Source organism: Bos indicus, chromosome 21 (assembly GCF_029378745.1).
Source record: "Bos indicus isolate NIAB-ARS_2022 breed Sahiwal x Tharparkar chromosome 21, NIAB-ARS_B.indTharparkar_mat_pri_1.0, whole genome shotgun sequence".
In the NCBI taxonomy this organism is placed as follows: domain Eukaryota; kingdom Metazoa; phylum Chordata; class Mammalia; order Artiodactyla; family Bovidae; genus Bos; species Bos indicus.
In genome coordinates this window covers 30,839,337-30,862,864 of record NC_091780.1, presented here as the reverse complement: position 1 = coordinate 30,862,864, position 23,528 = coordinate 30,839,337, and the positions used below count along the sequence as shown (strand labels likewise).

The following is a 23,528-nucleotide window of genomic DNA, read 5'->3' as shown; positions in this document are numbered from 1 at the left end:
GATGGATTCAGCATCACCACATCATCCATCAGAGTAGATAACTGAAATTGCCATTCAGGGTACCCACTGACCACCCCCTCCCTTTTAATGCATGTGTGTGGATGTGTTGTCTTCTGCAAGCCATTCTCTCTCTCCTACCAGCGATCTGAAGCCCTTCACAACCCGACTGGCAGATTACCTGGTGCTAGCCAAGGTCCGCCAGGCGCTGGGCTTTGCCAAGTGTCAGAAGAACTTCTACGGGGCAGCCCCCATGACTGCGGAGACACAGCACTTCTTCCTGGGCCTCAACATCCGCTTGTATGCAGGCTACGGCCTCAGCGAGACCTCAGGCCCCCACTTCATGTCCAGCCCCTACAACTACCGACTCTATAGGTATGTCCCAGGTTTTGGCACATATGCTGGCCTGAACATCTTTGCTGATACCTGTCGGTGCCTATCTGCTGATTAGGACCTTGGGCCCAGACCACTGGACCATGGATCCCTAAGTGCCAACAGCTCTATCTTGGGCCAAGTCCCTTTGCCAGGCCTGAGTCTTGTGGGGGTGGTCCCTGTGACAGTGTCACATGGGTCTGTGGATATAAACAGCCTTGCAGCTCAGGGGCTCCCTAAGCAGGGTTCTGAGGGAGGAACATCCCTTTGTTCCCTCCCTCCAGTAGCATGGGGTGTGTTAGAGGGTGTCCCAGCATTGTTGATGGCCCAGGCTCCAACTGTGATGGGAGCTGGTGGGGACTGGGCCAGTCCTCTGGTGCACTGGGAAGGCAGTCAGCTCTGGGGAGTGAGTTGAAGGATTCTCTGTTGTACTTAAATATCTCCCCTCCCTGCCTGCCCATCACAGCACATGAAGTTATCCCATTAAGATTTTGCCCATTCATTCATTCATTCATTCACCTGTAAACATTTAACTGGCCCTACCTCTTAGCTATGAGGACCCTATTAAAATATAAAAATCCCAGGAGGGGACATTCTAGCTGTCGATGAACACTGAGAGGTTGGGGGCCCCAGGGCTCCCTGTAGGGACTGATCTAGGGCTTGGAGGAAACTGCTCCCTCTGACCATCCCTCCTGGCCTCTCTACACCCAGTTCCGGCAAGGTGGTGCCAGGTTGCCAGGTGAAGCTGGTGAATGAGGACGCAGAGGGCATCGGGGAGATCTGCCTGTGGGGCCGCACCATCTTCATGGGCTACCTGAACATGGAGGACAAGACGTGTGAGGCCATTGACGCCGAGGGCTGGCTGCACACCGGAGACACGGGCCGCCTGGATGCCGATGGCTTCCTCTATATCACGGGGCGTCTCAAAGGTGAGTGCCGCCAGCTGGGTTCGAGGCTGTGATGGGACGTGGGAGCAATTATACTGCAACCACTATTTGTACCCACTATAAGTATTGAGGTCTTAGTTAATGCCACATGCCTTGCCATCGATGAACATTTGAGAAGTTGGGGACCTCAGTACTCCCTGTGGGGTTGTTCCAGGGCTTGGAGGAACCTGCTCCCTCTGACCACGCCTCCGGGCCCCTCCACCCCCAGCTGCAGCAAGGTAGTGGGTGCCAGGCTGCTGCAGAGCTGAGAGGTAGGGCCAGTTAAAGGTTTTTAGGTGAATGAATGAATGGCCAATGAAAAACAATGAATGAATGACATTGTTTTACTTATTATTGTCTCCCGTGGGAAAGATACTGCTATTACTCCAACCTAACTAATGAGGACAACCAGAGAGGTTAAGTAATTTGCCCAAGGTCACACAGCTAATAAATGACAAAGCCGGAATTCAAACTCCCTCTGTAAACAAGGCAAGCCTTTCCAGAAAATTGGAGGATGTAATTTTTGGAGGGAAGGGTGGGGCATGCTGCTCGACTTGCAGGATCTTAGTTCCCCTACCAGGGATTGAACCTGGGCCCCAACAGTGAAAGCACTGAGTCCTAACTACTGAGACGTGAGGGGTAATATTTTGTATTTCTATATGCAAACATGGACCCAAACATGGATATGATGCCAAGTAGAAAACAAATTGGACGTAAAATTTAAAATAAAGCATGAAACTTCAAATTTCCCATGAGCAACTTGGCTCCCCCAGGGAAGAAAGCTGGGGACACCTCCGAGGAAGAGGTGCTTTATTTATGTTGCCCAATGCCCTCAGCATCCCTGTGGGAACCCCACACCTCAATTTCCCAGGGGAAACTGAAGCTCAGTGAGTGGTGAATACCTTTCTGGAAATCACGCAGGCAGGTGTGTGATCGAACCTGGGTCCTTCTGGCCATAGAGGGTCAGCTCTCCGGGCAGAATCTGGGTGTACTTGTCCTGAGCCCCTGGACTAAAGCCTATGCTGGGGGCCTGGCCTTGCCTCCTCAGAGTTAATCATCACAGCTGGTGGGGAGAACGTGCCCCCTGTGCCCATTGAGGAGGCCGTGAAGACGGAGCTGCCAATCATCAGCAATGCCATGCTGATTGGAGACCAGAGGAAGTTCCTGTCCATGCTGCTAACCTTGAAGGTGTGTCTGGGGGGTGGGGGAAGGAGCAGCCGGTGGGTGGTCTGTGGGTCTTGCCCCAGGCAGAAGCAACGTTTGGCCAAGACAGTGCGGATGGCACAACCGTATTCTGGAATAAGTTGTCAGTTCTTCCTGTACTACGGGGCAGCCGTGGCATAAAGGAATCCCTCTGCCCCGTTTTAGAGTTAGTAATGTGCTGTCTTGGTGATCCTGTGTTTTCTAGTACAGTCCAGTGTACAAAGTGCTGTAGATACCTCCCAGTTTGATGTCTGGTATCTGATTCTGGGGTAGTAGACAGGCCCAGAGTTGTGGCCCCTGTTTTAAAAGATGATCTCATTGGCCGAGGTCATCTAAATCTCAGTCCTCCCTTCCTTCTACCTGCCCTAAGGGGCTCAAGCAGTCTGAGTAGCACATCCTATTCGTTCTAGAACCATCTCTCTGAAACAGCTCACAGTGATCCACATCCATGATGATCAGCAGTGAGACCTCCTCCAAGGCCCGGGCATGCGACCTGTGGAGCGAGGCTTGGTTCTGATCTGTCTCTGGCTTTTCAGTGCACTCTGGACCCTGACACCTTTGAGCCCACGGATAATCTGACGGAACAAGCTGTAGAGTTCTGCCAGAGGGTTGGCAGCAAAGCCACCACGGTATCTGAGGTTGTGGGGAAGAAGGATGAGGCCGTGTATCAGGCCATCGAAGAAGGGATCCAGAGAGTCAACATGAATGCAGCTGCACGACCCTACCACATCCAGAAGTGGGCCATTCTTGAGAAGGACTTCTCCATTTCAGGTGGAGAGTTGGGTAGGTGTTTTCTTTACACAATTGCAGGGGCTGTGCAGGTGGGCAGAGGCCATGGCAGAGCCTGGGAGGTGCCCACTAGGAAGCAGCCTTGGCAAACCGAAGGTCCCTGATGGCACTTCAGGTGACACCTACCTCCTTCCTGTGGGAGGACCTTGACTGCTCAGTGCCTGGGCTTGTGTTTGGGTAGAGCCTGTTCAATGTACATGTGCTGGAACTCATTCATTTGAACATACGACATTTAACTTTGCTTTGACTGAGAAATCGTTTTCCTCTGAAAGCACAATGGGACCACCAAGCAGACACCAAGGCCCTGTTAGAGTTTGGGCTAGAGTTTCACTTGGCTCCAGGGAGTGAGAACACCATAATCTTTTGTAAAGGCAGCTCATGCAACAGGTAAAGGGATGAAACCCTTCTGGACCAATGGTTCACAGAATCAGAAGAGACCTCTGGGGTGGCCTCAGCCAGATGGATGAAGTCGCTCTTGGCTGTAGCATCTTGGGGTGTTCATGACACAGGGCAAGGTGGAAATGGCTTTTTCAATGAGACTCCCTCCAACCCGTCAGGCTGAACCCAGAGGCAAATATCTACAGTAATGCTGAGCTGCTATCAGAGACCCTGAGTTTATCTGGCTGTCTGGTGCTAACAAATTGAATGTAAGGTCAACCAGACAGATGTCCTCTCTAAGCAGTTTCTATAAATGGCTTTGATCTTGAAGTCTCCAGTTACACAGCCAAGTATGAGTTAGCACAAAATGGAATCTAAGCTACCCAAAGCAGAGCCCTTTCAGCCTTGCCTGAAAGGAGAGAACCAAGGCCAAGAAAAGTGAAACGAGGAAGACCTCTCATAAAGACCATGGCAGAGGCCCTCCCTGGCCAGGGCTTTCCCCTGCCCCCATCACAAGCAATCAAAGCATAATGTCCAACATTGTATTAGTGATCACTGAAATGCAGGGATGATCTGCCTATTAGTTACATCATGTAAACTACCCAACTTCCTCTGTATTCTACTGGCCACTTAGACCAACCCTGGCACAGTGTGGGAAGGAGCCACACAAGGGGTATGACTGCCAGGTGCAGGGATCACCATGGGCCGTTTTGGAGGCTGGCTACTCGTTGGTCTGGCTTAGTTCCAGGGTTACGGAACTTAGTGAGTCTAGAGCTTTACCACATAACCTTCACAAACATCTCAGAGCCCAGGCCTCACTCATCTCTTCCAATTTCTCTTAGGTCCCACAATGAAACTGAAACGGCTCGCAGTCCTGGAGAAGTACAAAGATGTCATCGATTCCTTTTACCAAGAGCAAAAAAAGTAAGCAGGGGTCATCCCTCCCTGGTTTTTCCTTAAGATGGCAGACTGGAGCGTCTTCCTGACCCTCAGGTCCTCTTTGGTCTGGGCACGCGGACTTCTGGCAAGTCTCTTAGGTTCTCCAGGTTAGGCACAGTCCTGGTATCTGCCAGGCCTTACATCAACAATAGCCGACAATCCAGAGAAGCTTCATGCGTGCTTTTTGTTCAGGTGACAACGGATTAGCTCTCCTTCCCAGAACTAAAGGGCTGACAGTTTGGGATCTTAGTTTTCAGGTAGATTTAACACGCTGCTAGCTCACTTCACCGGCCAGCTGGAGGCAGACTGGGTGCTGAGGGGAGGGAGGAGAGGGATGACAGCTTGGATGAAGTGTGCAACCGGGAAAGCCCTCATCTGTGACTCCCCTCTCCGGCTGGCCTACTGTGGACTCTCATTGGCTGCTGCCGCTCCCATCATCCCGTTACCAGGCGTTCCATCAATGCACACGCCCACTGACTCTGATGCTTAATAAAACTGCTGCTGCCTATTTGATTGTATTTAATGTGTAACTTGAAATTAAACTTTTTAACAGAACTGTCAACAAGCACCTGATTTTGTCAACTGAGCAACAGATGAGTCCAGAGTGGTGGGTATTCAGCCCACAGGATAGTGTGCGATAGGTATACGAGTGACCTTTAGTGCCCTGGAATAAGCAAAGGTGAGGGAGGGGGTCAAGGGGAATGTTCTCATGAAAGCATGCCAGTCTGTGACCACCATGCCCCTCTGCCCACTCTGAATACTTGGAGCAGCCATCCTTAGTAGCAAGCTGAGCCAAGATGAAACAAGGCATCTAAATGGGTAGAGGAAAGCATACAGCTCAATTCGTTTGGGAATTCTTTATTTGTGTAAACCGAAGGGTCACCGATGATTAGCACAATTCAATAAAACAGAAGCAGCAGCAGTTTAAACAGAATAAAATACATATAAGATATTTGTCTGGTTTCGAGCTTCAAAAAAGGACCCAGACAGGAGTATTGGTTGTGGTTAAAACCCCCCCGTGACAACGTAAAGCCGCAGGTTGGAGATGTTACACGAGGGCCAAGGAGGACATGAGCTGCCTTTGGTTTGGACCAAAGAGTTCATGAAAATAGTGACTCAGTTTCTGAAGATTAAAGACAAATCATGCTAAAGGTGAGGACTGGAGGAAGGATGGGGAGGTGCCTGAAGGTCAAAAGCTGAGCCAAGCCCTAGGGTGGCACGATTTTGTGAATCAATTCAGGCTGAGTTTGCAGCTCCTCTTTCCCTGGTGGTGCTGAGGCAGAGGGTGGTGATTTGGTGCTTTGGGGAAGGAGAAGCCAGTGAAATGTAAAATTAATAGCCAGTACTCCAGGTTCCTCAATTGCAGTCAAAATTTATATGGTGAGGCCTGTTAGCCCTATCAGCGGGAGCATGGTCCACTTCTGGACAGCGCCATACAGGCTGCGGAAGAGGGACTGCTCCCAGGTCCGAGTCAGGGTCCCCCAAGGGACCAAGGGACAGGAGATCGAGGGCTGTGTTAGGCACCATGCTTGATATATGTCCAGTGAAAAGGAAGGACCACCCCTTCACTTCATTAAAAGCTCTTACCAAGAACAGTAAATCTCAAGATAACAAAAATAACTGAACACACGATCCACTTGTGTCTTTATACCCAATATATTACCCGTATCCTCTGAACAAAAATTACATCTCTCATTATATATTCTCTGATCCAAAGTCTTTATTTATACTCAGTAATTCATGTAAAGTACAAATTAGTCTTTACTTTCCATATCACTAAGAAATATACCATATTCACTGTTTTTGATGTAAACTTTCCCAGGAAATTTCTCTTGTGCCCATTTAGTTTTATAAGAATATCCTCTCATGCTATTATGCCAACATTCTACTTTATCTCCATTATATTTTTCGTAAACCAAGAATATCAGTGTTTTTCTTTAAAAAGTTAGATGTTTTCTCTTAGTATTTCTGTATCATGATATTTACAGTGAAAGAAAAACTATTTTAACTGAAGCATAAAATGGTTAACAACAGCAAATGATAACCGTTCACTTGAGAGTTTACAAAAAAATGTATACCAGATAGACGTTTAATAAATAAAACAAGCACTTGGAAGAAGTCCTTTGAAAGCAGGCCTGGGGACATTACCTGCATCCTCTGCACAGATTTTTAAGAAAAAAGGCCAGGTCTAAAAATGTACTCTGTCAAGAAACAAGCAACAAATGCATAAATGCATACATAATGGGAAGTATTCTAACACAGGCTGATGTGGCATCCACTAGGAGTGACTGATGCAGATACCATCCGTAGAAGCCTTAATCTAAATCTTTTACTCGGCGACAGATTTCTTCTGTGAAGTCCGAGCACTTTGAATTGCCTCCCAAATCTTTGGTTAAGCTCTGAGAAAAGGAAAAAGCAAAGACAGAAAATGTACCCACATGTTAAACTGAAGTAAAAAACGTTTTTATTTAAAGTCCTCAGTGAGACACCAGCTGAGTGAGTTACCTGGCTACTCTCTCATTTAGTTCCTCATTTCAAAGTGAGACAGGTTCTACCACCATCCACCTACCCGAGGCGGACTTGGAAAAGCTAACTGGATAGTGTATGCAGAAACACGGCGAGAACAAGATCAAGTCTCTTGGGACTTCCCTGGTGGCCCAGTGGTGAAGAATCTGCCTTCCAGTGCAGGGGACATGGGCTCAATCTCTGGTCAGGGAACTAAGATTCCAGGAGCTGTAGAGCAACTAAGCCTGCGCACCACAAGAACCCCACTAGCATGCCTCAACAAAGACCCAGCACAGCCAAAATTGAAAAACAAAAGAAGATGCTCTCACCCCAAAGGGAAGGAGGGATGCTTTCCAAAAATTTTCCCTTGATCTGTACAATAGATTCTAAGGAAGCATTTGATCATGGACATTTCATTGACAGCAAATCTAAACAAGAGGTTGCAAAAATCTCTGGGGGAATTTAAGTTTGTTTTTTAAAAAACACATTTTGACCTATTTGGGGAGGCCGAGAAACCAATACTAGGGAAGTATTTAAATTACTAACTCAACTCCCCTCTTCAGGAGAGAAATCCTCCCATTTCCCCTGTTTTCTACCAGCTTATGCTCTTTACTCCCAAACAGAACTCAATATATTTAATTCTCTCATCTCATCACATCCTATGCAATTTAAAGAGCCTACTGTGTAATTTAGGCATCTCTCTGCTGGGTTCTATGAGTAGCTTCTCTAATACAGCGTCAGAACAAAAAATATATATAAGCACATGCCCTTCAATATGACTATATCAGGCTGTTAAAAACAAGCTTGGGTTTCTTATATTTTGGCCACAGAAATTTCAAAGTACAGAATTTTTTTAAAAATAAGCAGCAAACCTTGTGCTAAGTGAAGTAAGGCAGTCTGAACAGTACAAGTGTGTGACTCAGCTGACGTGAGGTACCTAGAGCAGTCAGATTTCTAGAGACAGAAAGTAAAATGGTGCTCGCCAGAGGCTGAGGCAACAGCAGAAAATAGGGAAATCATTGTTTAATGGGGACAGTTTCAGTTCAGGAAAATGAAAAAGTCTGGAGATGGATGGTGGTGAAGGTCACACAACAATGTGAAAATACTGGGTATTTAATACCCAATAGACTGTGCACCTCAGAAATTATTAAAGTGGTCAATGTTGTATTATGTGTACTTTATCCTTTTTTAAAACGATAACTTGAAAAAAATGAAGAGATCTCAGGCTAAGGATCAGCCTTTCGGGCCCAGCCTTGTAAAGCCATGATCTCCTCCATTCTCCCACTTTCAGAATAATCGATCACAACCCTCCCACAGGCCACAACCACTTAGGGAAACAGTGAAACTTGTTGGGTAAGAGCCAGACTAGGTGTGAACCCCAACTCTGCCAGTTAGGAGCTGTGAGACCTTGGACAAACTTCCTCATCTATGTGCTCAGTCACTTTAGTCATGTCTGACTCTCTGAGACCCCATGGACTGCAGCCCGCCAGGCTTCTCTGTCCATCGGATTTTCCAGGCAAGAATACTGGAGTGGGTTGCCATGCCCTCCTCCAGGGGTTCTTCCCAACCCAGGGATCGAACCTGTGTCTCCTGCATTGGCAGGTGGGTTCTTTACCACTAGCGCCACGTAGGAAGCCCTCATCTCTCAAATGGGCTTAACTACAGTATCTATGCCACAGAGTAGTAGAAATTTGCTCAGATTTTATATATATATTTATATACACACACACACATATATATAGAGTATAAGATCATGTGAGTATTCAAGTATTAGCCATTAATACATCTATTAAACTTCTATATTACTTTTATATCACAGATGCATTTAAAGTAACACAGAGCACCACTGTATTACAGACACGTCTATATCTGTATCTACTGCTAGATTTCCAGCTCCTTGAGGTCTGAGACCTTATCTTATTCCTTATTTTATTATATCCTCCATACCTCATAATGTATGCAACAGATGTTTGCTGGAAAGAGGAAAAAGCTACTGAGAAAAATTACTGGACTTAGCCAAGACCCCATGGGTAGCAACAGGATAAGCAGGTCTGCCCTGCTCTGACCCCCACATCACTGTCCTTCCCACTGCACACTGGTGCCCTTGCCTCGGTGCTTCTCAGCCCTCCCCTGATGAAACGCACGGGTCCTCCCTTCAGAAGAGGCAACATGTGCACCCGTCCTGAGTTCACCCAGGGAGCCTGCGTTAGGAATGCCTGCTTGATGTCCGATCCTTTGGCCTTCTTGAGAAGAACCATCATCTGTCCTTCACATACAAAACCCAAGGAGGAAATGAATTTCACCCAGCCCAAGTACGGCAAGATCACCGATACCTTTCCATCCTTAATTGTAGCAAAACACGCCGTCTCAATCTTCGCAGCGTGGTCAAAAAGCCCCATGTGGCGCAGCATCATCACGGCGCTGAGCAGGAGGGCTGTGGGATTGGCCATGTCCTTGCCCGCAATGTCCGGGGCGGTCCCGTGAACCTGCAGGGGTCGGGGTGGGGCAGTCAGAAGGGGGACAGAAGCAAACGGCTCTCCTCCGGGGAAGCTGGGCTCTTAATCAGCTTTCCTCTCTGATGGAAAATAGCTACGGAACAGCTATCCAGACACAGGTTTTAGAAATAAAGCCTCAGAAAAATGAAGAGCTAAAGTAATTTTTTTTAAGTGTAAAAAGATGAACAAACAATCTTATCCAGTGAACTTCTGGTAAAATATTTTAACTGAGGAAGGAAACACAATAAATAATAAGGATTACAAAAGAAATCAGCGGGAAATGAATGAATCAACTGAGCTTATACAAAAAGCTAAACAAAGCTTCACTTTCTTTTGACAACTGGAAAAACTCAAGAGTTAACAGATATTTATGCAGATAATCCCTCTTGGATTCTCACGTCACTCTGACTTGAATTCAGCTTCAGGTGTCACCAGGATCCTTACCGACTCGAAGATTGCAACTCCGTTGGCTCCAATGTTGCCGCTTGGTGTCACACCAAGACCTCCAATCAATCCCGCACACAGGTCACTGCGGGCAGAAAAGCATTTCAAAGGACATTTTGAAAAACAAAACAGCTCACCTAGTGGTCAGACTTCTATCTTTACATACCATTCTCCACTAGGAGAACCTTGGGCTCCTTGAACAAACAGCTGATTTCAGGACTAGTCAGGAACATATAGGATGAGCCTGAAGCACCTTACTGTGCCAGAGAGCAAATAAGGGGCTTTGTCAAGAGGGCACAGACACGGCTCCGAGGGACTGACACTGGCCAAGTCTGTGCAATCTAAGCACCGATATCAGTGACGATAGTGAGGGACAGAACCCCTGAGTAAAACAGAAGCCGAGAGTCCAAACTGACATAGGTAAGTCAGTAAACAAATCAGACAGAAGGAAAAGCTTATCCTTACAATAGAATGCCAACTAATAGATGTAAAAGGAATGATGGGTTTACAAAAGCACCATTTGGCCACCAGCATGTATGTGTGTGGAGACAGAGAAATGAGGAGGAGGAAGGAGGGAGTAATAAAGTCAGTCTGATAAAAATGTTAACATTTGGTGAATGTGGTGCTGAGTACACAGGATTTCTTTGTGCTGTTCTTGCAACTTTCCTGTAAGTCTGAAATTATGCCAAAAGTTACCCCCCAAAAAACCTTGTAAAAATGAACACCCACCTTCCTAGCTATACATGATAAAACACTGAAATCAACCAACCAACCAATAAAATATCTGTAAAGTGGGAAGAGGGAACTAATGGTCAGGGAACTACAGTCCAGAGCTAATTTGGCAAATGAACAAAGGAATAACCTACCCAACATGTAACCATTATCACCACCTGCACTATCAGAATTCAACTCATATCTTCTAACAAACGCTATTTTTTATAACCCTTGATTAAAATTCTTAAGCCACAATTTATTTTAGAACATTTATAAATAAACTGTAGGCTAAAAGGGTGCAGCCAGACTTACCTAAGGATGTCTCCATACAAATTTGGCATAACAAGAACATCAAACTGGGACGGGTCTTGGACCATCTACAAAAAATGCATTTGTGCATTCAGTAATCAAAAACTGCACCACATGTACACACTATACACCACAAAACATAGCAGGTAAGTGTGAATATATACTTACATTCAAACATACTGTATCAAGGTACATCTCATTAAATTTAATATCTTTACAGTTTTCTGCAACTTCCCTGCATTTTTGCAGAAAAAGCCCATCTGACATTCGCCTGTATTTAATCAAATAAAAATTGTTGAAAGCAAAGACTTGCAGAGAGAGAAAGATCAAATCAGAGAAGTAAAGTTCAAGAAACTCAAGTTCCAGAAGCCAAGATGTCTGATTTCAATTACAGTAAAAAAATTTTGGGGGGCAATCAGTAAAATGCAAATTTAAATGTTGGGATACTTCTGGAAGCACAGAAGGGTATAAAATGTAAAGTAGTTTGATCATAATGAAGAAGACTATATTTTTGTAGTGTTACCTAGCAAGAATTAAGAAATATCTATTAATAAGGAAATGCTAAAATTGCCTTAACAAGGTTAACTTACTCAATTATTTAAATAGTTTTACTATTTTACATGCTCAACACTTTTCTTAGGTTAGGAAACCTGCTTCATAACACACCAAGTTAACCTTTACTGCACTAGAGATGAGGAGAATTCAAATTGCTAGAATGATACATTGGATCAGATTAGCACTATGAGCACTATTTTAAGCTCCTGAACAGGTGGCCATTTCAGAAACATTCCTGCTATTCCCCTCCTAACACAGGAAGGACTGCCCTTTTATTCACGTGACTAGCTAACTGGCCACCTCATCTGGGGATCTGGTCTCTCTGGCTTCCTTCTCTTCCCCTCCCTTAAACTGCCGAGACCGGAATTCCTGCTCCTTCCAAACTTGTTCATCACCCACCCGAGGAAACACATTAAATAGGAGACTCTGACACAAGAGCAATGCCCGACCCTCTGACTGGCTGCAAGGCCATCTTCCAGAACTATCAGGAAGCAGTGAGCAAGCTGCAGAGAGGAAAAGCAAGCCCTGCCACTGCTTGGCACCCACACAGCTGGAGGGAGCACCGCCCACTGGGACTCACATGATGTTGGCTTTGTGCACGGCTGTGACGTTGCTCCGGTGGTTGTTCCGTGCGTATTCAAATGCAAACTCCGCGATGCGCTTGCTCGCTGCCTCGGTGATGAGCTTGATACTCTGCACAACTCCATCCACGATCTGAAAGAGAGGAAGCCCTGTCTTGTTGAAAGGGTGTGGCTCTAGACTGCCGGTGTGTGCAGACAACACCATCTGTGCCAAGCCTGCACGGCGCCAGCTGCCAAGGCGAGCATCATGCATATGGCATGTCGGCAGGGTTAGTCATGTTCACCCCCGCCCAGTGAGCCACGTATTATAAGCTCCACTGCACAGATGAGGAAAACCGAGGTACAGAGATGGTCACCCATGAAGCTGAGGATTCAAACTTCAAACAGAGGACAAGTTCCCAAGCCTGTGCCCTGAAGCACCACGCTCCCTCCCCCAGGCATCCTTTTGAGGCCACAAGACAAATACCCACAACTCCTCAATGAGTGAAAGGGAACTGTCTTTGGGAAATATTTTCACCTGGGAATTTGAACAACAGTCCCAAGTACACAGAAAGCAACCTAACTAAAAATGAAAAAGGATCCAAATGAACATACCACATGCTCGATTCCACTGTATTCTCCTTCCGTGTTCTCTCGAATGGTGACAATATTTACATCATGGTAAGGGGTTTTATAGCCTTCGATTGAGACACATGGTCGGACATTTGCATAAAGGTCAAATGTTTTACGCAGCAATAAATTCATAGATGGGTGACCAGCAGCTATTGGTGTTTTTAAAGGGCCTATAATAAAGAAGAATATGCAGATGACAACAAAATACATTCTGGTCTTTTCTTTTTCTTTATAAACCCAAGCTCATAATGTTGACACTTGTCCCTCAGCATCAAGTACGGGAAGGGACCTAGCAGATAACCAAAATCCATGGATGATCAAGTCCCTTATAAAATAACACAGTATTTGCATATAACCTACACACATCCTCCTTTAACAACCCACTCCAGTGTTCTTGCCTGGAGAATCCCAGGGACGGCAGAGCCTAGTGGGCTGCCGTCTATGGGGTCACACAGAGTCGGACACGACTGAAACGACTTAGCAGCAGCAGCAGCAGCAGACTACTTATAGTACCTAACACGATGTAAACGACTATGTTAATAGTTGCCAGTGGAAATATTCAAGTTTTGCTTTTTGGAACTTTCTGGAATTCTTAATATTTTCAATACGTGGTTGGTTCATGTTATTTATGAATGCACAATGCATGGATATGGAGGGCCAACTGTATTTGAAATTCTGATTTTCATTTTTTCCACTATTCCATCAGAGCTGTATTTAGGATCCTTTCTTTGGACATGAAGTAGCTGTGTGACACGTCTAACATGCATGCTTCATGAAACGAGGGACACTTTTACCAGCATCATTTGAAAGGACAGACAGGGGCTCTGTTTCTAAGTCTGATGCCCTCTTCATCATAAATGAGCCCACGCATAGCTGGTCACTCTCAGGCAGCAGTGAGCACATGCTACACACCCTGTAAAAATGTCTTCTGCCTCTAACTTGACCCTCTGCTTCAGATTCAGATATGGAAGAAATTTCCTCAGTGAAGCTTTCTGGAATATCAACTGCACTGAACACCGACTGCCTGAGGACCAGGCACTGTATCATGTCCCTGACATTAGCTAATCCTATGACACCACCTCCCCAGTGCTTGATTCCAATCTGTCACATGCCAGTGTTTTGAATCATGGCCTGGAGCGTGTATAAGCCAAAATTAAAAATCATGCAAAAGATAAACCCAGGTAGAGATAAATACAACGCCTGTCACAGAAATCAATAATAACGATCATTATCACATCAGCACTACCTTTCAAGCCCATCTTGTTCTTATCCATGGACTCTTTGGCTTCTGGAGGGATCATCCACTTGCCTCCCGGACCTTGAATGGCGGTGACGTTTCGCTCCTCCCACTGAATAGGTGCCTAGATGCCACACCACAGAGCACAGTGAACTGGAAAGAACTATATGTGACTCACATTCACACTGCAGCTATAAACAGACTTCTTCAACTTTGGATGCAACTGGTGAAAACACATACAGTAAAGGTCCAGAAGGTTCCTGGCATGCAAGAAGAGATGTCATTCTCCAGCATGCCCAGAGGGATTCTCCACATTACCCTTGTCCAGTCATCACTCCTAGCTGCCACCTGCCCATCTTTTTTTCACAATGACTCTTAGCGTGGCTATAATTAGAATATCGTAACGAACAGAGAAATAGGATTCATGGAAGTATCAAATAGTACTGATACGTGGATGAACTTTGAAAACATTATGCTAAGTGCAAAGAGCCAATCATAAAAACCATGTAATTTTAACATTCTATTTATATGAAGAGTCCAGAATAGGCAAATCTACAGAGAGAGAAAGTAGATTAGTGGTTGCCTAGGGCTGGTGATGGGAGTGGGTAGGGTGGGAGAGATAAGGGTCATGGGGAATGACTGCTGATGAGTATGGGGTTTCTTTTTGAGTGATGAAAATGTTCTAACATTAGATTGTGGTAATAATTACACAACTCCATGAATGAAATGAACTGCATACTTTACATGATGAACTGAACAGTATATGAATTAAATCTCAATAAAGCTGTTAAGAAAAAAAAAAAGAAATATTATATAACCTATAAAGGCAAGAATTTTAAGGTATAAACCAGTGCTATCCTTTCTTTTCACCCACACTTTTCATTGTGTACACACACATCTGACAGCCAACAGGCAATGCACTAGTAAGAGGAACCATAGGAAGAGGAACCAGAGCAAGACGGTCCTGGCTCACCGGGAGCTCACAGCAGACAGTGAGCAGAGTTCAGCTCCCTCAGGGAACGCTTTTGCATAAGCATCATTTCCTCTGTAGGAGTTTTAATTAGAAATGCATATAGAAAAACAATGTATATTCAGCATAAATAAATCAAATTCCTTGACTTTTATCTGTTGGTATCAAAATTAACCACTTATTTAATTTTATATATTATTTCACCTAGCAGCTATAAATAGCAATAATAAAGCATCAGGTCAAACAAAATCCAACTTTCCTAAATTCCCACTTTTAAATATCTACCTGCATTGAAGGATAGACTATTTGATAATAATATCTCATATTTGGTATTACCACACCAGAAAAAAAACTTTCAGAATCGCCTACATATCAATAGTTTTTTGAAATATCTATTCTGTTTTCTAAGAAGGTAGAATGACGGAGACAGGTGACTTGGCAGGACTTAAAAGACCTTAAACCAAGGCAGAGTTCAAAAATCCATAAAAATTACAGTACTACTTGGATTCCTTTACACATAACTGATGCCAATGCAGTAGCTTAAACCGTTCACAATGATGGCAGCAACAACACTCTTCAAGTCAGAATCTGTGAAGTTTTAATGAGAGACCTCGCCAACTTCACACAAATGTGAACAATTCATCCTAAGAGTTCATAGACTCCAAATGGCTAAGAAAACTTTTGTACAATTTATTATCAAAAGTATGTAAGCCCACTTACTTTGGCAGCATCAAAAATCTTCATAACTGCAGCAGAAATTTCTGGGCCAATTCCATCTCCTGGAATTAAAGTTACTGTCTTAACCTGAATATAAGAAATCATCAGAGGAGACAGTCAGAACTGATTTTTGAAGGTTTAAAAAAAGAACATCGTTCAAAAAGAAATCCAGTTTAGGGGTTCTTAACTCATAAGAAATGCCTTTAAGAAAACAGACCTACCTCCCAATAGCTCATCAAAGTGGAGGCAAGAATCAAGAGATGCCACAACTCCACTTCCTAGCTGAGTCCAGAGGTTTCAAAAAGAACTTAAGCAATGCTCTCCAGAGAAAACAAAAATAAACTACCAAGCAAACTTCCCAAGTGAAATTTCTTTTCAGACAAACTACGAAGAGACCACTTTGTTCAAGTCTGTAAAACCAAGGAGAGCAAAACATTGCAACAGTGTTCTCTCACTAAAATTTAGAGGGTTTCCTATGAAGGCAGGCATATTCCTCTCCAACAGGAGGCTAGAAATTTCCATTTCTCATGCAACTCATTCAGTCTTATAAAACACTCTCAGACACCTCCAGAGTAGCACTGTGGTCTATTTTGACACACAGAAAATCAGACTTCACATCAAGAGAGGGTCTGTTTTCCTGAGTTCCTTTATAAAACTGGCCCCTAATGACAGCAGTAATCCAAATAAGCCCAGTGAAGTTAATTTGGAACCATTAAGAATATGGTATGTGATCATGCCTGCAATGTCTGAATCACACATTGAATGACAAAGTGATCTATAATGTAACATCAATGATTTAGTGCAAAGGCTTCAAATAGAATAAAGCCAGCATTTCAAACACAGGAAAAAAAAAATATGTAAAGGGAAATGATGAGAGGATTTAAGTGAGGGCTTCCATGTGGAAACTAAACATGTCATTATTTGTGGACTTTCCCCTACCTAGAAGTTTGGCCCAGACAATGGTCCCTGGCATTTCTCAGTTCTAGTTGCCTATGCTGGTTTGGCTAAGCTAGACAAAATAATCTAGGATGGAAACAATTTTCTCTAAGAATTAAAAAAATAAAAACTTAGATTTAAAAAAAAAAATCACTGATTCATTTCCCTGGTCTTTTAGCTTCCAGTGATCCTGCCCAAGGGGCTTCCCAGGTGATTCAGTGGTAAACAATCTGCCTGCCAGTGCAGGAGACTGGGGTTTGATCCCTGGCTTGGGACTATCCCTGGAGAAGGAAATGACAACCCACTCCAGTATTCTGGCCTGGAAAAATCCCATGGACAGAGCAGCCTGGTGGGCCACAGCCCATGGGGTCACAAAGAGTTGGACAGGACTCAGCAAGCACACATGATGTTCCCTAAGCAGGTGGACTAATTATTTCTGAATTTAGCTATACAATGGAAGGATGCTTTTTTAAAAATTAGTTTCTCTTATTTCTCTCAAATATAACCGCCTTCCCACCAGTATAACATAAATTTTAATGGAAAACCTGAAAATTAAGTAATAGCAGAGAGCAATGATCATCTCATTAGCTTTCAGAATGCATCTGAAATGCTAACAAGCCTCTTTCTGCATCTTTTGTAGCAAAAGCAGAGCCAAAAGAACCCCTTTGGCTTCTTCTTCCTGTTCTCCCAACATGTAATACAAAATGTCATCAGGCCACCAGAAAAATCTACTTTACTTCCAGAGTTCAGAAAGTAAATGGAAAAAAAAAAAAAAAATGTACTATGCTCTTATAAATACCTCATGGGGTAAGATATTATATGGGAGTATAGGAATTATGAATCCAAATCAGATTCTGTAAAAAGGAGGTAAAATAAAAACATACAGGAAGTCACTGACCCACAGTCTTAGAATGCTCTAAAAATGTGGTATCAGTTTTTAAAGCACACAACTCTAATGCAGGGAATTCTAAAAGCAGCAGATTTAATGAGAAACAGATGATCCGTTAACAGGAAAGTCTATGAAGACTATGTAAGGAACATATCAATACATATAAGCCTATAGGGCTTACAGATATTTGAGGCATTCTTAATTGGTGATCAATCTACTGTTTTCAGGGAAGCTTACAAAATAAAAATGCGAAGCAGGTTTTGAAGCTTCTCAACAATTTTCTTTCAACTTGTACTAGTTTGGAAAAAAACTGTCTTATCCAAATGAGACTGTGAAATAAAGTAACAGGCTCAAGGGTAATTTCTATCTATTTTTAAACAAGCCTCCTTCAAGATATTAATGTGACAGGCTTATATAGCCAGCTATAATACAATCTTTTTTAAAATGTACAAGTGACCTAATAGATTTACACATGTTCATCAGTAACTTAAATGTATAAGTATGGCCACTTTTCCCCAATTTTAAATAAATGGAGATTAAATGCCATATAATAAATGCATTAGAGCACTTTTCTTGAGAAACTTCTAAAAGGGAAAAAATAAAAGACATAATTATACTCACACCACCAGCAAAACCTCTGGTCACCTGTTTTTGGTTGTGGAATGCCCCCAGCAGCCGAGAGACCTACATTTAATATCAACAAAGAAATGTCATGCACAGAATTAACCACATAGTGTTAAAAGGCAGACATGGCACCGTTCCTGACAGCTGACAATGCTGCAGCTCACATAGATAAATTCAGGAACTTCCGAGGAATATTTTTCTCAAGTATTAGCTCAACGTAGCAAGCTCTCTTGGATTTGAAAACCAAAATTTTCAGTTTACCTTTGCTCTGAGAATTTAAGTACTATATATGTACTTTTAAAGTCGATTTTATCAATATAAGTCGTCAAAAGATGTTGAAAATAGAATGAAACTCTACTTTTTTTAAACTCAAACACTGAATTTTCCTCAGATGGTCTGGACAGTTTTATGTCCACATTCTTAACCACTGGATCAATTTGGGGGTCACACACACCGTAGGAAAACTATCACTAATTTTAAGAGCCAGCAGGGTCCTTATGAATCCCAGAGCCCAACTCACTCATTATACAGTAGAAACAGTGGGTCCAAAGAGTAGGGATTTGTCTAAAGCCACAGAGAGACCACAAACAGACCAGAATCTGGGTCTCCTAACTCCTATTCCAGGGCTCCTCCAGTTACACACTCTGCCTGTTCTTCTCCCATGAAGATTAAGAAATTATACTTTGTAATAAAAATCTAACAAAGTTTATTCAATACCATCTTGACATGCATCATACAGAATGAAGATTTTAAATAAATTATCTACTTCGGACAATATAGGTAATGCCATCATTATTGTTAATTGGTGGGATGGGGAAAGATATAAAAAAATAAATAAATGTGACCTACTAACCCCATTTGGAGAAGGAAATGGCAACCCACTTCAGTACTCTTGCCTGGAGAATCCCATGGACAGAGAAGCCTGGCAGGCTACAGTCCATGGGATCACAAGAGTCGAACACGACTTAGTGACTAAACCACCACCGACTCCACTACCCAAAGATGTTGCCATTGGTACATCTTTTTCCACTTAACACTATGACATACCAGAAATATAAATTCTAAAAGGTTATTTTGAACTTCAATAATTCAGTTCTTGAAAATTGGTACAAAGTCACATTACATTATAATGCACAGAATATAATAAAAGAAATTGGCTACATAGACCAAAGGTATTAAAACTAAAATTCATTAAAAGTTTTAAAGGTTAACTTTTTTTCATGCTAGATACATGAGCAAAGATACATTTGTTATATCCTTAGTCTTCCTTTTGGGGGACAGTTCTTATAAGTCCTGAACCTTTGGCTGTAATATCAGCATGTAGTAAAGTGACACTAACGGCCAAGGAGCTGAGAACAGGTTGTATCCTCTAACCCAGCAACTAGTTATCTCTCTGGACTGAAAATAAAATAAAAGATAGGGCATGACCCCAAAGAATACGCTATGCCAAAACTACTGGCCAAAAACTCAGCCCTAGAGCGTGGTTCATCCACCAGCGAATGGGCTATTGGAAGGAAGGGAGACCACTTTAAGGCTATGTTATAAAATCTGCGTGGGTCATTCTCCCCACCCTTCAAAAAGAGACAAAAAACATTCACTCAAAACAGGCCCATGTCTTTGTGGCAAAAGACCCAACCAAACTAACTGATTTAAAATGTAAATCCACAAGGCAAAGATTTTCATGTTTTGTTCACTGCTTTTCCATCTCCAGTACGTAGAAAGTGCCTGGTTCATAGTAGGTGCTCAGAATACTTTTGGAAAAACTGAATCCAGTCTCAAGTATCGCCCTATCTGATGAGTTCCCAGCCACTCCAGCAAACAGCTTCAATACTTGCAATAGCTTTCTCTTAACAACCTGTCTTTTCCATATTTGTCATCTCTCCTTTGTGACCTTAAAAGTAAGGCAGTACTGCATCTAAATCACCCAGAACTTAAAGTAAAACAAGATTTTTTAAAGCACAGACTGTCTTCTACTTTATATTGTACTTGTATAATATACATACATAGTTATATGTATTATATACATATATTACATCATTTTATTTTTTATAAAACCTGGGGAGATTGTATTAGTAGCCCTTTTCAGGTAAGGAGACCAAGACCAGGCTCACAGAATATGGACTGAACCTGTGACTTCACACATAGCACCTCATTTCCTTTTTTACCTTCATCCTCCAACTTAAAAACATATAAATACACTCTTGAAAGTATGACAGGTACTCAATAAAAGCCTGCTAATGGGAAACTGCCTCATTATAATTATAGAATTTTAGAGCCAGAAAGGTCTTTAGAAACCCTTTAATTTTCTCTAAATAAACCTTCTTTAGAAAAAAAAAAAAAATATATATATATATATATGTATAAGCTTATACAGATCTTTTTCAAATAGAACCTGAAATGGAACTCTTAATAGAGGACTTATTTTGACTGAAACTCACAACCCAGCTCAGCATCCTGGGATGTCAACTTCAGAGGCACTGCCTACTCCAGTCCCTAAAGGGAGCATCCAAGGCACCACCTACTCCACTCCCTAAAGGGAGAAACTGGACCACAAAGGTCAAATGACTGCCAGAGGTCAAATGACTGCCAAAGGTCACACTGGGAGTCCATGTCAGAGAACCTCATCATCTGATTCCACAACCCAACACTTTCTGAATACCTACTGCATAGTTTTTTCCTTAGAGACCACACTAAGGGAAAAACAAATTTACTAGCACTTTACTAGCTGTTTTAGTCTCTCATTCTGAACTCTTATGTATCGATCAAAGATAATTAGGTGTTAGGTGTAAGGTCAGTGATTGAAGGATTGACTTCTTTTTAGACAATGACACAGAAGTTGCTTTACCTTAAGGAGTGAATGTGAAATAAGTTACCATTACACACAAGCCCAGGTCTGAAGAGGGTAACAAAGCAGAACCCAGTTAGTAAATAAAATGCGGCTACTGATGCCCAACTGTCTGCTTGAAGGCTGTAAGATAAGTATGTTGACAGGTAGGAGAGCTTCAGACTTTTGTGTTGCTTCTATATGTATTAGGTGCTCTCACATTATTTTATTCAATCCTCAACAACTCTGTGAAGCAAGTATAGATATTTTACAGATAGCTTATTAAGACTCACAAATGTTAAGTAATTTGCTCAGGGTCACATGGCCAGTCGGTGGCATTGCCAAGATTTAAACCTAAGTCTCCTAAATTCCGGTGTAGAGCACTTTTCACTAAATTAAATGTATGCAAACCTCACTTTAAACTCAAAGCAAGGGAGAAATACAGTATCAAATTTTCTAGAGAAAAAATTAAACTGCTTATGGTAGGTTTTTAGGGGATCATTCTCTAAAAGCAACAGGAGACCTGAGGGCCCATTTTTCCCTCTGCCTATAATTTGTTGTCTGACCTTGACCACAGACAGAGCAGGCAAAATGGGACTTGGAACTGGTAATCCTGAGACACCTGAGTTCCTCTTCCAGTTCTGGCAGGGATTTCCTGTGTGACCTTGAGCAATTACGTTTTCAGGCAAAGTTAGTTCCACTGAGGAACCAAGGAACTGCAGACGGTCTGCAACCCTTTCCAGCTCTGGCAGGCATCCCAGCTGTCAAGGTGAGATCACAGGACTCTCACCAACATAAGGTAAAGGAAAGGCGTTGCTGGTCTCCCTCTCCCAGTCTCTGGGTGCTCAGGTTCCAAGGTGCAACGTGTCCCGTGTCCTTTGAAGGGGAAATAGCTACAACAGCAGACTGGGAAGCGCTCCAAGGGAGAAAAAAATCTGGCAGGAAAATGACCCCGGGATTCCCTCACCTGAGAAAACCTCTCAAGCCCAACGCACGTGCCGGTGGCTAGGGAGGTTACCCGGCCGGGGCCTGAGTAGAGACCGGGGGAAGGCCCGGGTCGTGCTGAGGCGGACTCTGCGCGATCAGCAGGCTGCAGGGCCGCAGCTTCGGAAATAGCCGGGATGGTGGAGCCTGGTCGGCGACTCCGGTGACCTTCCCCGGCTCCGCGCGAGGCCTGGGCTCCGGCCGGGACAGATGCCGGCGGTAGCACTGGGGTCTCATCGGGAACAGGACCGGCGCTCCCCGCCTTGACCTTGATGCTGTCCCCGCTCCAGGCGCGACCTTCCGGGAGCGGGGCTGCCTACACACCGCCTGCGGGCCACCGAGCCAGGCGCACGGGCGGCCGGGACCGGCTCCCTGTCTGTTCCCAGCCAGTCGCGCGCCGCCGTCTTCCCATCGGGGCCCGCGCGCCAGCCCCCGCCCAGCACCCAGCACGCCCGCCAGCCACATGCGGGCCTGCCCGGAGCTCACCTTGGAGATCCACGCGGGCCCTGCCATCGCGTCCACTCCTCTCACCCCGGCGACAGCGGCGGCAGTAGTGCGCAGCCGCCCAGCCAGCGTCTGGAGCCCGCCCCCTCTTGGCCCCGCCCCCTGGAAGCCCCACCCCGCGAGTTCGCGTAGGGGATTTTCCGAGCACCCTCCTGGTCCGGGCCCTGGACAACCGGCTCCGCTGGCCAATCGCCGTGCTCGTCTCGCGGCGGCGGGCAGAGCAGCGACCCGGAAGCTGCTGGCGGGGATCTCTGGCCAGAGTCCTTCCTCTGCCGCTTCATTCATAGATTTCAGTGTTTAGGTGGGCTGTTTGTTCCGCGTCTACTGGATGCCAGTCACTCTTATGGATTTAGAGGATAGAGCTTCTCTTACGGAGTTTACAACCTCAGGGAGGGAGATAGATCATTTACTCGTTTCACAAATGTTTTATTATTTTAACAGCTTTATTGAGGTATAACGTATACGTATAACATATACAATAAAATTCACTGGCTGTAATTTCGCAGTAATTTTCAATAAATGTAAGCACTTGCACAAGCATCACCACAATCCAGTTTTCCAACCTGTGAAAATGCTCCTTGTGCCTATTAGCTGTCAGCCCAGCTTCCCATCCCACGTCCCAGCAACTACCGATCTACTTTCTGTCTTCAAAGCTCTAAACATATTTCTGAGTGCCGCCTAGTTACCAGGCACTGTTCTCAATGGTAATTTTACAGTCCAGTAGAAAAGACAGACGCCAATCAAGTATGACAGAAATATGTAAATGAAAACTGTGATAAGTATCAGAAAGGGAAGGCGCAAGGAGCAATGAGAAGGTAAAATCAGGGGACTTGATTCAAATCTAAGAAAGAGGGAAGAGGAAATAACGTCATATTCCCCTCCCTCCTCATCTTCTCAGCAACCAGAGTCCTGAAGCTCTGCTGATCACAGGTCCCATAGTTGGGTGTCAGGGTGATTTAGACCAAGTCTTCCCACACCACACCCTGAAAAAGGTTCTTTCCAGAGAAGAGCTACCCATCTACCT

The 23,528-nt window shown here is 44.1% G+C and overlaps 2 protein-coding genes across 4 annotated transcripts in view; one reads left to right on the top strand and one right to left on the bottom strand.

Moving 5' to 3' along the window:
* The window catches only part of ACSBG1 (acyl-CoA synthetase bubblegum family member 1), a 59,275-nt gene extending 54,116 nt beyond the window's left edge, over positions 1-5,159 (top strand). For 2 of the 3 annotated variants that reach the window (XM_070775309.1, XM_070775310.1), the window contains 6 exons: positions 142-372; positions 1,081-1,298; positions 2,344-2,483; positions 3,035-3,281; positions 4,508-4,589; positions 4,855-5,159. In XM_070775309.1, the coding sequence (XP_070631410.1) occupies positions 142-372; positions 1,081-1,298; positions 2,344-2,483; positions 3,035-3,281; positions 4,508-4,589; positions 4,855-4,882 (946 nt within the window). In that variant the 3' untranslated portion in view covers positions 4,883-5,159. Of the gene's footprint in view, positions 1-141; positions 373-1,080; positions 1,299-2,343; positions 2,484-3,034; positions 3,282-4,507 lie in introns of all 3 variants that reach the window. The other variant, XM_019984019.2, reaches the window with a different exon arrangement.
* Positions 5,160-5,446: 287 nt separating this feature from the next.
* Positions 5,447-22,578, bottom strand: IDH3A (isocitrate dehydrogenase (NAD(+)) 3 catalytic subunit alpha). Its single transcript, XM_019983708.2, has 11 exons — positions 22,487-22,578; positions 18,190-18,252; positions 15,747-15,830; positions 14,066-14,180; positions 12,802-12,989; positions 12,207-12,340; positions 11,240-11,342; positions 11,075-11,139; positions 10,049-10,133; positions 9,443-9,595; positions 5,447-7,003 (listed from the first exon to the last, which is right to left on the bottom strand). The coding sequence occupies exons 1-11, from the start codon at positions 22,511-22,513 to the stop codon at positions 6,920-6,922; spliced, it is 1,101 nt and encodes a 366-aa protein (XP_019839267.1). The 5' UTR covers positions 22,514-22,578; the 3' UTR covers positions 5,447-6,919.
* Between the last annotated feature and the right edge of the window lie 950 nt (positions 22,579-23,528).